This window comes from Plasmodium gallinaceum (assembly GCF_900005855.1).
Source record: "Plasmodium gallinaceum strain 8A genome assembly, contig: PGAL8A_v1_89, whole genome shotgun sequence".
Classification (NCBI taxonomy): domain Eukaryota; phylum Apicomplexa; class Aconoidasida; order Haemosporida; family Plasmodiidae; genus Plasmodium; species Plasmodium gallinaceum.
In genome coordinates, this window is record NW_021628254.1 from 1 (window position 1) to 16995 (window position 16995).

At 19.0% G+C, this 16995-nt stretch overlaps 2 protein-coding genes across 2 annotated transcripts; both read left to right on the plus strand.

The window, feature by feature from the left end:
* Nucleotides 1-3376: 3376 nt before the first annotated feature.
* On the plus strand, nt 3377-5140 carry CHT1 (chitinase, putative; the record flags this gene model as incomplete). Its single annotated transcript, XM_028672235.1, has 1 exon — nt 3377-5140. The coding sequence occupies one exon, from the start codon at nt 3377-3379 to the stop codon at nt 5138-5140; it is 1764 nt and encodes a 587-aa protein (XP_028528807.1).
* A 5762-nt stretch (nt 5141-10902) lies between these two features.
* Nucleotides 10903-16199, plus strand: PGAL8A_00321300 (cytoadherence linked asexual protein, putative; the record flags this gene model as incomplete). The annotated part of the gene is made up of 9 exons (XM_028672236.1): nt 10903-11731; nt 11820-12419; nt 12512-12565; nt 12630-12692; nt 12836-12967; nt 13058-13243; nt 13458-13616; nt 13756-14522; nt 14724-16199. 9 exons carry the CDS (start codon nt 10903-10905, stop codon nt 16197-16199), a joined length of 4266 nt encoding a protein of 1421 aa, XP_028528808.1.
* Between the last annotated feature and the right edge of the window lie 796 nt (nt 16200-16995).

Here is a 16995-nt window from a genome sequence, read left to right on the forward strand (position 1 = left end):
CAATGCAAACTTTCCTTATCTTTACCATTCATTTATTAATAATATCATCGATATAATTTCAATAATATTTAAAAAAATAAAATGAGTAAAAATATATTAACTTTGTTTTACGATCTGTTGAGGCTTATCCCTAGTGGTAAAGTGATTTTTTTATCTAACAAAAAAAATTTTTAAGGTAAATATTACTTTAAATGTTTTAATAACAATTTTTAATTATCAAATGTTTTTATAATATTGTTAATTGTATTAAAACGATTTGTAAAATTATACGAAGGATGTTTTATTTTATATAATAATGTAGATAAAATTTATTAGAATGTGTTGTTAAAAAAAATAAAAGAAATTACGTTATAAAAAAAGTATTAATAGATAATGCTATTAATTTTAATATTAATGTGAAATAATATATGAAATAAAATAATTGAATAATGTTTGATTTGTATGTAGTATTTATTATATTTTTTTAAATATTTTATAATTATATTTTGAAAATTCAATTTATGAAAAAATTTTACTTTTACAAAATTATTAATATGGAAGAATAATTATTAATTATTTAAGATTAGAAAAATAATTAATAAGAAAGAAAAATAGATTTGAAGTTAAATAATAAATATTTTTTTTATAGAGAGATAATTATATACAAGAGTATTATCTTTTTTTTAATTTTCCATTAGAGCTTAAGTAGACATTTTTGTGGAAAAATTATACTGATTAAATATTTAAATTTTTATAAATTAAATTGTTAAAAGATACTTACATATAATATTTTTTTTTTTGTTAATTAGAATTAATTTAAATGTAAGATAATATTATCTTTGTCCTTAATAACAAATCAATAATATGTGTAAATTTATGGTAAAACATAAATTATATAATATTGTTTGTAAAAGTATGCTTATTAAAATTTGCCTACTAATGTAATGAAAAATAATGTTATTAATTAGAATTTTTAAATGTATAATTTATAAGTCATTAAATTTCTTTTATAATATAAATATTACATAATAAAATTATTTATTATTATTTTTAAGTATATTTTATGGTTAATTCTTTAAATACCCTAAAGTGTTTTTATTTATATTAGAAGTTAGTAGAATAATAAAAGTGAAAAATAATAGAATATAAAAAAATAATTAATGTAAAAATGTATTAAGTCATATAGCCCTTATATAAATATTAATAACTTTGTTTTAAAAGTAGTTTTATAGCAAAAATATTAACTTTTTCAAATATATTAATCAGAGATTAATAGTTAGCTATAAAAGTTTTATAATGCTTCGGAGAATATGTTAAATAAATATATGAAAATATCATAGTAAAAAGATTTTCAAGTAAATATTTGTTATCTTTATGAAGAAAATTTATTTTTATAGGTAATAATAAACTAAAAAATTACCTTTTATATATTTTGTAAATTATCCCATTAAAGTTATACATGAAAAATATTAAAAATAATGAAGCAATATATATTTCTTTGAAGTAAAATAGATGCTATATAAATAAAACTATTTAATTTGTTCTTAATGCAATTATATAAAACTTATATAAAAGATACGTTATATTCAAAAGTTAATACTTGTTAAAAAAAAAGTATTTTTATAAGAAACAAATTATTGTAAAACTCTATAATTTCACTATTATTAATCTTTTTTCTCAATATTCGATGGTATTTTTGAACTCACAATTAATAAATTACTATTTGATAACAAAATTTATTCTCGATAGGATAGTGTATCCAAATTCACTTCATTTATTGTATTGTAATTCATATTAATAAAAAGTCATTATATTTTAAAAATTTTCTTTAGGTTTTTTTATGAATTAATAAAATATACTAAAGTAATTATTAATTTATTATTTAATTTATAGTTCTGTGAAAAGCATAAAGTGATTTTACAGAGAGAAAATGTTGATAAAAAAATTCATTAAACATTACAATATTACAATAACATTTTCAAAAATACTTATAATTAAAAAAATATTTTCTTAATTTTATTTTTCTAGGCTATATTATTGGGAGGTTTTACAAAAATGAATACACTATTTTAAAAAATTTTGATGAGTGAAATAGATTATGAAATGAACTACTTTTTAACGATAAAAAAAGGAATTACGAGAATTCTAATAGCATATTATATATGTATATATATATATATTTATAGGAAAATTGTTTTATGTGTTTATTTTTTTCGTAACATGGGATATATATTCTGTAAAATGTTTATGTTGTTGAACTTTTAAGTCTCAACATATTACTTATTATATTACATTATACAATCAATATGTATTATTAGTTTATTTGTGAATATATAACATTGAACTTAATATATATGTTTCTATATATGTGCTCATAAACGAATTTTCTCTTCATTATGTTACTATATTAGAATAATACTTATTAAATTTCTCGATTCAATTTAAATAATATAACGGGAAATTTAATAAACTCATGAAAATAAAAAAATGGCTAATATATGTATTTTATTTTTACTTTTTTTAATTTGTTTTATTAAAACAATTGCATATAATTTTATATAATTTATTTATATAGAAAAAAAAAAAAAATATCCTATGCAATAAGTAAAAGCGAATACTTTTAACAAAATTGTAACATTCCAATATTTTTTTTCTTCATAGTATATCATCAACATAATTCAATTAAATTCATTTTGAAAAATAAAATATTCAATTTCATAAAAAATATTAAGAATTTTTTTTTTAAAATGGCAATTTTAGCTAAGTGAAAGTAACATTGGTACCAATGATTAACTGGTGTGTTGTTCGCACCATATACTTAATGTCGTGACATAAAATTATTTAATGGAAAGATTTAAGGTTCATCTTATTAGCCAATTATAGACAAAAAAAAATTGGTAAAATATTCCTTTTTTGGCTTATTAAATTATGCAAATTAAGATATATGTATTTATATTTTTGTATATTTTTTTTTTTTATGGATCTATTACATGACTTTTTTTTTTTTTTTCAGCTATATAGCCATATACTTTTTTTTTTATTAAATATTTTAATTTATAAAATTTTTTAATTTTATGGCTATTAAATAAACAAAGAATTTAACTAATTTTATTTTTTTATTTTATTATTTTTTTTTTTTAATTTTTTATTTTTTAATATTTTTTATTTTATAGTTTTTTTGTACTTTTTAATTTTTTTTCAAAGCTTACATTATCTGTTTTTTTTTAATCATTTTTTCTGTTTTTTTGTTTTTTTGTTCTTTTGTTCTTTTGTTCTTTTGTTCTTTTTCTTTTAGCTTCCATAATTCTTTTCCAATTTTTTTGTTTAATTTGTTTGTGCTTGTATGTTATCTTAATATTACCATTTCAATTATAGTAGTATATAATTTTATAGAAAAATGAATTTTAAAATATCAATATTTTTAATTATAGTATCCATCTTGTATTCTGCAAATTCCAGAACCTTGAAAGGAAAAAATAATATAAATAATTCATTGGGAATAATACGGGAAAATAAAAATAAAACTCATCAAACGGAAATACATGAGTCTTTTTCACATCTTAAATCGAATAATAGTAATTTTGTAGAATATGGATCTTATTGCGGAGATGGGTGTAACTCTAGAATTACAAAAAATAATAAAAATATAAATAAAAATGATAGAAAATCACCAAGACAAATTTTAGAGGAGTATAAAAAAAGGAAACAAGGTATTATAGCAGGATACTATGGTTCATGGAACAGTCAAGGTGATAGAGCAAAACATATGATTGATTCAAACCCAATGGTGTCAATTTTATATATTGCATTTGCTCGCATTAATATGTTATATGATGTATCTAGACCATTTAATGGAAGACAAAGATTCCTATTAAGAAAACACGGCTTAGAATATGAAACCTATGGTATGATGCTTAATGAAATTAGACGTATCAGAAAAGTACGTCCAGATGTAATTATTCTTTTATCCTTAGGTGGAGAAACCTATATGATAGATATAGAAAAAGAAATTGATTATGTGGATAAAATATTGAAGCTTGTTAATGATTTTGATTTAGATGGTGTAGATATTGACTGGGAACCACATGGAAGTTTTAACAACTTAAATGAATTAAATTTTTCAAATTATTATATTAAATTAATTAACTTGTTAAGAAAAACTATTCCGGAAGAAAAGTTAATTTCAATTTCTGGTTCATCAAATGCTGCATTATCATGCGTTTCAGGAGTTGCATCTTTCTGTAAAGATGAAGAATCTCCATATAACACTAAATTTTTGTCTGAACAAATAGAAACAAATAAAGAATTACATAGGGCAGCAGCGATGTTATCAGCAGGAACTTTTATTAATATTTTTAATACAGCAAAGGAGAAAATAGATCTTGTATTTATTCAAACATACAATTTAGAAACTACAAATCCAGATATAATGGTAGATATGTACTTATCCCATTTATATTTTGGTTTAAAATATAACATCACAATCATATTAGGTTTTTCATTAGAACATAACAGAGGTGGATTTAGTCCCGAAAATAAAGAATTATTAGAATTGGTAGGAAAAACAATACATGATAAAAATCAAAATAATAATAGGGCAGATGGTATAGGGATATGGCATTTATTTATGAAAGAACAATTACCAACTGGATCATTCGATGTAGATATTTTTCTTACAAATATTTGGAAACATTTAAATCCTGAAGTACAAACTCCAAAAGACCTTACTATAACTGAAAACCCTGAAGACTGTAGCACAATAGATGAATATGTTCCAGGACTCGTTATTCCAACCATAGGGATATATTACAAACACAATGATGCTATATGGAAAACTAGATCTTATTCAATTCATGCACCTGGTGTAGACAGATATGAATGGGACTTGGTCAAAGTATGCTATGAAAAAATATGCGATGGGAAAGCAGCCCATTATTATAACACTGACTATAAAGAAAGCTCTATTATTATATGGAAAGGGGAACCATATTTAATTAAATGGTGGCAACAAGGACCTCCGGAAGGTCAGGCACTAGAGTCATACACAAAACTAGATGCATCCAAATGTCCAGGGATAGAAGAATGGAATAAAAAATATCCACATAAACCACTAGAAGTAGAGGAACAATATGAACAAGAAGTGGATTTACCATTACAATAAATGAGGCTTTTTATTAAAAATATTAAAAGAATATTTCATAGAAAAATGTAGTAATTAGTACAAATATACAAAAATAATAAAGTAAAATAAACATATTACCATGGTAAAATAAGATAAATTATATTTTTTTTATTCTTTTTACAAAGAAAATATGCATTTCTTTAAATTTTTTTTGTAAAATTAGATGTTATAATTTCTAATACTGTTTTAAGAATAGCAAAGTTTCGAAAAACTTGAATTTTAAAAAATAAAATATTTTTAATATTTTGCAATTTTTTTTATATTTATGTTATTAAGAATTCAATTTTTTTTGTGTTTTTTTATATATATATTTGAAAGAAAACTTATATATAGAGATAAAACTGCAACAGTAAATAGCTAATTATAAAGTTTATGCAATAATATTAAAAATAATATATTTAAATACAAAGATTAAGACTATATTTAAGAATAAATCATGTAAAGGATGTAAAATAATAAATACTATGTTAAACATTTTAAATAATTTAATACAACAAAATAAATTACAAAGTAGATATATTTAAAAAAAAGTAAATAGATAAAATATTTTTACTTATTGCAAATAAAAATGTTTTTATTCTTTTTAAATGTATGAAATGTTGATACAAAGGGGAAAATTATATGCACAATTAATTAATTTGCCTATTCAATTGCTTTTCTAGCATTGAACATATTAATAGAGTATGTAGAGAAAACTCTATTTTAAATAAAATAAATTATTGCACATATTATTTATTTTTGTTAATTAGTATTAAATGTTAATTCTATTAATTATTAAATTAATTTAGACAAATGCTCTTTAAATGTAATATTTAGCATTACATTTTTAAATTTTCACAATATAAAAAAATTATATTTTTTTTAGAGTGCTTTTATTGTACGAATTAATATGTTTACATTCATCTTCATTAGTAGAATACACAAATAAAAATATATTTACTTCATTTAAATATCATTTATAGACTAATAAATGCTCAATAGATTTAATAAATGCTTTAATAGTCTAGATAATATTATTATTGTATAATATAAAAATTAAAAAAAAAAATGAAATTTTTTTTTTTTTTTTTTTTGCATATTTGTAATTATTTTTTTATTGTAAAATTACTTCATTGATTATTCCTTATAAATCTTATCTTTATAAGTACAATTTATTTTGATAAAAAAATAATATTAATACATTATTATATGTTTTTATATATGGAGTATTTAAGTTTTAGTAAAAATGAAAGGAATATTTTATTAAACTATATAAACTTTTCATGAACTCACAATGTATTAAGGAAAAAGAAAATATTGAGTTAACATATTTTTATCTAAAAGTTTAAAAATTTGAAGTGAAATAAACTATTTATTTTGTATTAGATAATAAACTGTTTTATAAATTATTTTTCATATATTTTTATATAATATTAAACAATTAATTTAACATAGGAAATGTAAAGTTGCATCAATTAGTTTTGTTAATTGTAAAAATACTTTTTTTAAATATGTAATTTTGTTATAATTATAGTATTTAACATGAAATAATTAGATTGTTTCATATGACTTTACAATATCATGAAAAAAATATGTTATGTTTACATATTTTATATTATTAATGCTGATTAATTAGTAAGATGTTAAATGTGTTTGATAAAAAATTTACATATTTTTATTAAAGCTTAAGCACTCAATTTACAGAAGACATGATTATGTATGAAATAATTTTTTATAACGATAAATTTTCTTAAAAATTAATTTTTATAATTTTTTGAAAATTCTTCAATTATTCCATAAACAAAGAAAAATTTAATTACAAAAGAAAAATTACTTTTTTTATAAAAAAAAAAAAAAAATATGCAAAATATAATTAATTAAAAAAAAGTTACAACAAAAAAAAAAAAATAAAATTTTTTTTTACATACATTTTATTAACCATTATTTTTTTTAAATGCTATTCATATAATGTGTTAATTGGTTATACATTCAAAAGTTTTTATAAATTGAATGTTTAACATTAAACAAGTATAATTTATGTTAAATAATTTTAATGTCTTATAATTTAATTAGAATATTAAGAATAAACAAAATATAAATTATATTATAAAGGGTATTATAAATTCCTATAAAAGAATATATTTATTTAATTTCATATAATGTAACTAAAAGAAAATTACATGTTTACAAAAAGAATTTTTACAATTAATAAAATTTCTGGAAACCACTTTATATTTTCATTATTAAATTGTTTAATATTCTATAAAAATATATGAAAAAAAAATTATTAAATAGCTGTTCTATATAGTTATTTGAACATTGAATTATTAAAACATCATAAAAAAGAAAGGAAACAGCTTTCTTACAAGGAGTCCTGGTAGTTCATCTTTAGTTTGTGGAATGCTGTTAATAAATATGTTTTTAACATTTTATTTTTATATAAATTTATGATTTAAGGGAAAATAAATGAAGTTTACGAGGTATATGAGTTTACAAAAATTCACAGCAGCTAGTTAAATTCATAGTTATAAAAAGGAAAACTTCTTTTTTTGTATATTTTATTCATTGAAAAAGATTATCATAAGTCTTTTTTGTTTTCCAAAAACAAAATTTTTTTAGAAGACTTATTAATTGCTTATTTAAATACTTTTATAGAATTTTAATAGATAAATTAATAAAGAGAATATATAATTATTTCTATTAAGTTTAATCAAGCAATTACTACTTTTTAAATAAAATAAGAATTTAAGTTTTTATTATATTTAATAATTAAAATATGTAAATTTTTAATACTTAATATTTACATAATAGGTAATAAACATTTTACGTAAATATATATAAAATATTTTAAATGAAAATATTATCTTTTAGTATTTCTTCACCTTTCGTCCTTTTATACATATCTCTTCAAAAGCAAAAAAAAAAAAAAAAAAAAAAAAAAAATAATAAAATATACGTAAAGAAAAGTTGTATGAATCATTTACAAATATTTTAAATATAGGGTATTTCTCTAAATATTTTAAGATTACATATATAAAAATATTAATATGCATTTTATTAACTAAAAAGAGAAAAGTATTTTTTTAATGAGAGACATTTAAATGTTAAAAATTTTGACTTATTGCATAAACATACAACTTAAAGTCAAAATATTAAAGTGAAATATGTTTACTAAAGGTATTGAGTTTATTCTATATTATGATATCTCTGTCTATTAAAGAATGTATAATTGATTTAACTTACTAAACTTCCGTATTCATTTAGAAAAATGAAAATATTGAATTATGATGTTTTTTATTTAAAGGATTATAAATAGTATATCATATAAGATATTTGTACCATGTTAAGTAATGTAATTATGCAAAACGTACGCATTTGCATTATGTAACGTATAAATATAATTTTTCTTCTACATTAGTTAAAAAATATTTTTAAAAAAAACAAAATTGGCATAGATATGTTTATATTCCCTTTATTAATATGCCTCTTTAATACTTCATAAGTATTTTTGAAAATTAAATAAATTTCTTACAAAAATAGAGATATTTATACCTTTTAACTAAAGAATTTAATTAAAATAAACGGAAACAATAAAGATATATTGGTTTCCATTTCAGAATTAAAAATTAAGAATTATTTTAATATCTAAGAAATAAGTCATATTTCTTATTTAGTTGTTAGTGGTTATAATATTTAAAAAACATAAACATGAAAAGTTTAAACATTATGGAGAAATCAAATCAAATATTATTCTTAAAATAATACTCTTCAACGTTAAGATCGTTGAGTTTTTTTAATACAAAAGATAATTAAAATTTGTATATACATAAATGCTTATTTTATAAAATTAAATTCATGATGTTAAAATCATATGAACATGTTACAAAATTTACATTAACATTTTGTTAAGAAAAATCACATTGTGTGTAAGTTTATAAGATTTAGTATTAAGTGCTATTTAACTGAAGCCAATGTTCTTTAAAAACTAAAAATTATTCACTTATCCTTCACTTTTTTTTAATTTAATTTCGTAAAATACATTTTTTTTTTTTTTTTTTTTTTTTTTTTTTTTTGAGTTCTATGAATAAAAATATTGGAAAGTGTTAATTTCATGAATAACTTTATTAATAATTTTATGTTTAATTTTAACTACTAATGCATGAATAATTGTGATATATAACAATTAAATGCAACTTCTAATTTTATTATAAAAATAATAACAATCATTATAATTAAATAAATATGAAAAATATTTACTAATTTCACATGAAATTCCTTTTTCTTTTTTTATATTTACGATTTTGGCTTATTTATTTTAAGAAAGGAATATATAACTTTGTTTTGTGGATGCATAAAAGCTTATGTTTATTTTTTACTAAAGGATGAGTGATATTTTATTTTCACATAACATAAATAAACATATATATATAAATTTCCTTACAATATTATAATATAGCTTTATATATACTATAAAACTATATTAAATTTAACCAACATAACCTTTAATTTTAAAAAAAATTTTTTTTTGTAAAATATTTAATCTAATATATTTCACTATCATTCTTCTATATTAAGTTTATTTATGTTTATTTTTACAATCTTTTATATTTCTTTTTAATTAATACTAAATGATTATGATCTCTAAATGCTTATACATAAAATGTAATTAAATATTAAAATATATCATTTAATGAAGACAAATTACTAATAATTTTTAAAATATAATTTATAATGCAAAAATATTTTAATGATATATATATATATATATATATATATATAAATTGCTACGTAATTCATATAAATTTTTGATCATAATAAAAAACGAAAATATATATAAATATTTTTTTTTTTACATTTGGATGAAAATAAATAGAATTAGTTTCTGATCAGACAACTAAAATTTTATGTAATATATAAAAAATGAAATTTTTGCATATTACTAAAATGGATATTGTTTCTTCGTTTTTTTTGTTTTTATTACCTAGTATAAAAATGTAACTTTAAATAAATATATATATATATATATATTTCTATTCTTTATTATAAAAAAAATGAAAGTGAATTATATACACAGTATATCATTCGTTTTTAACAAATAACTAAAATAGATAATGACAAATTTAATATTTTAGAAATACACGTATGTATTTAAAAAATAAAATATGTTTTTGTATTTAAAAATTATTTAAACATAAAATTAATTAATAAATGATAAAATAAAAAGAAAAATACATTGAAAGAATGTCTTATTTTTAATTAACATACAAATGTATACGAATTTTTTTTTTTTTTAAATAAAAAAAACTTTTGAAAAAAAATTATTTAACTTTTTGTATACACTAAATAATTGTGCAAATTGAAAAACTTCTAAAAATCTTTAAGAAAATTAAAATTAATTGTCATTAAATTTAGAAATATATAAATTATCTTTTTATTAAAAAAATAAAAATTTTATTAACAATTTAATGAATAATGTTGCAGGCATTGGCATAAACAAATAAAAGAAAAAAGTAAAATATTTTATGAAAAACTATGTAATATCTTAAATTCGTTAGTTTTATATTTATTTTTAGGTTTTTTTTAAGTTCAAAGAAATTTCATATATATAAAAGTAGTGAATTTCCTTTTTTAAGAAAAAGGTGTCAATTTAATTTTTTTACAACAAAAAGAATTAATGCTTATTTTTTATCGTGAATGTAATAAAAAGTATTAATATGATAACATTTTTAGTTAAAGTATCAAGTGTAACATAGTATAATAAAATGGTAATATGTATTCTTGAATCAATTTTTATTTACGTAATTTTTTTTTTAGTAAAAAATATATGTTGTTCTCAAAATAATGATAATATGAATGAATTAAAAAAAATGATTGATAATAAAGGATTACATAATGATAATATGAATGAATTAAAAAAAATGATTGATAATAAAGAATTACATGATAATTTAATAAAATTAGAATCATTAATAATTCAATCGTTAGAAATGGATGATTTAAAACTACCAAGATTAAAAGCAGATACAGAATTATACTTAAATTTGTCTAATTACAAAATAATAAAAATTGGTTCAAGTTCCAGCAAAATTAAATATATTGTACCTACTTCTAAATGTAATGTTGATGATATAGTAAAATATGAACATATTACAAAAGAACATCTAATGGAATCCTATGACCTTGAAAAATCTTCTCTTGTTAAAAAAAAAAATTTAGTTGTTAGAACTTTAAAAATAATCAAATTTATGTTACTACCAATTATTTTTTACAAAAAAACAAACAAATTAAAAGAATCATTAGCTCAATTAAATAGTCTTTTTTATGACAATATAGGGTCAACAGAATCTACTAAATCAATTTTTCAAGTGAAATATGAAAGTCAGTCATCTAAAACTGTTGGATTAACCTATAAAAATATACAAAAAAGTATTTTTATACATAATGTATTAGATGATATTAATATCGAAATATTAGAATCTAATGATTTATTTTTTACGACTCATCCAAATATTGATTTCATGAGAAAATTAGATAGATTATCTAATTACTATGACTTGGGGATATTTAATTTAATTGGTTCTCACTTTATAGGTGTTTTTTTTTTACATATCCTTAAATAAATTATTTTTTTTTTATTTTCTTATTAAAAGAATTTTTTTTTTTTTTTTTTTTTTTAAAGCTTTAGGACATTTTATTATTTTAAAATTAGCATATAAACTCTTTCATGAGTATTTTGAAGTTGGAAATATAAAATTTTTTAGCTGGGAGAAAATTTTGCAATTCAATATATCAGATAGATTTAAAGCACTTGATTTAATTTGTAACCATGGTTCTAATTACGTAGGTTACAAAAAGAGAAGAGACCAATTTTTAAAATATGATAGAATGCGGACATTGGAAGAGTGTAGAATATTAGAATTTTTAATTCACTATCTTAATAAATACCAAATGGAATTATATACTAATGTATATGAAAATAATTTAAAAATTCAGGTTTTAATGGAACATAATCATATAAAAGATGCATTTTTTAATTTTATGTGTAAAAATAAATCTAACTGTAATATATATGACAGTGAGAAATTTAAAACTGAGTTCAGTAAAAAAGATTTTGCAGTAGCAGATAAATATAATTTTTCATTATACAATTATTTTGAATCTTCTAACATAAGTTCATTCAGCATATATGTAAATTTTCTCTACTTTATAAAATATTATAATTACTTTAATTATAAATGTATTTTATATGTTCATCTTTTAAATCTTATTGGAATTTTAAGTAATATTTTAATATAATTTTTGAATTTATATTCTTTTTATTTTATTTTATTTTATTTTATCTTTTTATCTTTAATTTTTAAATATTATTAGATAATGATAGAAGGGCATATGTGAGTTCCCTTTACTTACCAGGATATTATAATGGTAAAAAAAAAATAATATGACATTTATATTTCCATTAATGTATGCAAATTTTTCTTTTTTATAGCTATCCAACTGTCGTTTGATGAAAAATCTGAGATTGTGAAGCTCTATGAAAACTTGATACAATGTAATTTTAAAAAATTTTATAGAAATATTACTATGAATTATATTTAATAAAACAATAAATTAAAATTATAGCAACTTCATAAAAATGTTACTATACATTTTATTTTATAAAATAACATATTAAATCATTTATAAAAATTGCAGGTGTTAAACAGTGTTATATAGACGAAAGAAGAAAAGAAATATTATCATACAACATCGATTCTCTTTTAAATTATAAAAAAAGTGATTTAGATATTTGTAATATGTGCGAAGGAACACTTTTTTATATTAGCGGTAATATTATAAAAAATATTGAAAATATCTTTTAATTATATTGCTTAATTTTTTATTATAATTTTTTTTAACTTTTATTGTATAAATTAGGTCAAATTGATAACAGACCTTCTATGCTACAAAAATTTTATATTTACCTTACCAAAGTTATTAAAATAAATAATATTAGTTTATTAATGAAAAATATGATAACATATGAGGATTATGATAATTTTTTAGCTAATGATATAAATTGGTATACCTTTTTATTGTTATTTAGACTTACATCATATAAAGGTAATTAAAAATAAAGAAAAAAGAATGCATCATATTTTTTTATAATATAATATATAAAAATTATAAAAAAGTCATCAAAATTTATTAAAAAGATAATATAGCAATTTATGCATAAAAAAAAAAAAAAAAATAAGAAAATAAGAGGAAAGACAAATATAAAATTTTTCTTATAATTGTATTTTTTCATCCTATAAATATATATTTATTTTTAAAGGTGTTTATCATGACAATATAGCTAAAGCTATGTATTTAAGTTTAAAAAAAGAAGATAAATTTAAAAGGTCTGCTACTACAAGTTATTGGTCTCCTTCTCCAATAAGAAAGTATTATTCATTATATTTGAGAAAACATGAGTCTATCAATTTATTACATAGTAAGAAATAATAAAAAAATAATTTGAAACATATATAATTATCTTTATATGAAATTTTCATTTTTTTTTAATCATGAATATAATGTATTATTTTTAGTCACTTCTTTTTTCTCATAATATTTTATTTTCTTGTTAATAGAGTTAAAAGGACTCTTAAATGATAAAATTGTAGAGAAAATCAAAGGAAGTATAAAGTTCATTATTCATGTAAGTTCTTTTTTACAATTAGATTTTTTTTCTTATCTTATTGAATCTAGTAAGAATGCATATGTGTATCCTTTAACTTTATTAATGGAAAGTAAATTTAGAGAATGGATGAAGAGTTTTGAAATGGGTCGTTTTTTTTTAAATTATGAAAATGAAGATATAGAATATGATAAACCTAAAAATATGGGAAATGGAGAGAATGAAACTCCTAAATATAGAAAATGGATTCTTATTATGAAAAAATTTGTAGATAAATCATATGAAGCATATTTTAATCAAAAAAACGTAAAAAAAATTTACTATTATTATAATCTTTATGGTGTAAGTAATAAATTAATGTTAATGAAAGACTCTTATGAATTATATTCGAAATATTATGAGGATGTAGTTTTTTATGCAGACATATTTGATTTAAGGAAGACTAATAAATCACTTATTCCAAGAAAAGAATTCAGAAAGAAAAAATTTACTTTTTATTCGCAATATTTCTTTGGGAATACTATAAATGCTCTTAAATATGGATTTATATATGGATTTATAATAAATAAAAGTTACTTAAAAGAAGTTGTTGATATATTATTTTCAATATATAAAATGAATACAGATACCTTTTCAGACACTTCTTTCTTACAAACCGTATATCTGCTTTTTAAAGAAATACAGAAAAGCTTTTATATGCATAGAAGAAATGATAACACGGTAAGATAATCTTAAAATTTTTTCTTTTTCTCTTTTTTTTTTTTTTTTTTTTTAAATACAAATTATACATAAAGTACTTTATTATTTCTCTTAAAGACTCTAAGTTTTTTTCTTCTTATTTAATAAAATGTTCCTTTTCATTTATCAAAATACATTTATACTTTTTGAATTTATTATTATTTTTTTTTTTTTTTTTTGTAGAGTATGAATAATACCTTTTTTTTCAACGTTAATACTAATTATTCTAAAATGAGAAAAGAAAATAGAGAAGAAGAGATTAATGCTTCTATGGCATCTAAATATTTTGCAAAAACTCTATTTGTGGCGTTTCAAATTATGTTTACTATAAAGTTAAGTAGGTATATGGATTATCTTGATAGAAAATACGGTAATGATAAATTCTTAAAATTAATGATAGATGAAAAAGCATTCATGAAATATACATATGTGTTTCATGGAAGTATGATAGATAGTTTAACAAATAGTTTTTTGCCATATTATTCAAAGGGGCCAATAACTCAGTTAAGGTACGGAAAAGCTTTTATTTTAGCTAATATGCATAAATTATGTGCTCATATATTTTCAATATTAAATTTAAATAATTTAAGTCTTTTACTTGAATACCAAGCGATAATTAGCTCTAGTTTTTATGTAACTAAAAAATTGAATCAATATATGGATAAAAAAATTGAATTTGCATGTTGGTCATTTTTTTTTAAAGTGACACATGACTTTTTACAAAGGATGAGTGCTTCTAGTGCTGCTGTGGTTGATAGTGCTGCTAAATCTCCTAATGTGGGAACATCTCATGATAAAGGTGGTGACGTATTGGAATTCGCAATGGAAGTGCTTCCTAATTATATGGCAGGTTTGTATGAAATTGGTAATATTCATTTAAGAAAAAAAGATATATTTTCCTCTGTTTCTTTAAATAAATTACAAGAACAAATTATTCGTGAATATTATTTTATCCCTTCAAAAAAGAAAAAAAAAGTTTATTCTATTACTTTTACTTACTTTGTAAAGTATTTTCATGAAACTATTTTTAGCTATCTCCTTTATCACTTTTTTGCCTGGCTTTTTTATTATTTTTTTACATTATATGTGGACGTTGATTTAATTATTCTAACAATTCGAAATAGAATTCGTGTATTTGATAGATTTTATTCTATATTTGAGGATAAAGTTGAACATTTTCTTCAACAAAAGTTGAATAACTTTTCCATTGACCCAATACTAGAAAAGGCTAAAAAAGCACAAATGCGTATTAAAAATAAAGAAAAGTATGAAGACTTACTTAATTCTAGAGTTCATATGAATGAATTTAATAAAAAACCATATATTAAAAATATCAAGGAGAAACTACTAATGTTAACACCACATGAAATAGAAAAGTTGCTAGAAAAAGAAAATATAGTTTACATTGATGATGATTCTTCTTTTGAAGGATTGGATGAAGATGAAGTATTTTTAAATAGAAGAAAAACTATATGTTATGAAGAAAAAATAGGGACCAAAAAAAATGAAAATATGGAAAACAATAAAGAAAAAGTAACAAAAACCAGGTTAGATATATCGAACGAGGCAAATAAAATAAGGAAAGGCGTGAAAAAGGATTCAACAAATGATTTTAATGATGAATTTAATTATTCTGAATTTTATTGTTCTGAAATATAATTTTATAATATTATCCTGAGTATAAAAGTGTCACTACATTTACAAAATATATCTATTATAATGAAAGATAAAAAAAAATTTAGATATTTTTTTATATTTAATTTTTTTTTGTTTATATACAATATATAATTGAAATAAATGTATTTTCTTTTTATATATTATTTTTTTAAGAATCCTCTAATTTATTTTTCATTAACATACTATGACATACACGAACTTTTCATATTTTTAATTTAATATTTTTACTTTGTTTTGCCATTTTCATTATATTTGATAATATTATCTTGACATATTAATTGTTTCGTAAATTCTATGTTTTATTTATCCTTTTTTATGGAAATATGCCTGTAAAATAGAAATACATATTTCAATCTAAAAATCTCGAAGAGACATTTATAGGTTCATTATATATATGTTCATAAAACATTACTAATATATTTTCTAATTAATAGAATTATTTTGATTTAATACTTCTAGTGTATAATAAAAAAAAACAAAAAGATTTAAATTATGATTAATAGCAATATAACAATCAGTATAATTAATTTCATTAAGAATTAATTATAGTAGTGAAAAGAAAAATATATATATAAAGAACAATCACGAAATTTTTGATACATTTATGATAAAAATAATAATGGAAAAAGATGTTAATAAAGATAATTTTATGTTTATATTTACAGGTATTTTATCATTTTTATTATAACATATAATCAATAATAATTGTTCAATTTATTTTAGTTTCAGTAAGAGGTAAAATTTAAAATAGAGTTAAAGTTTTCTTCTAAAGTTTTTC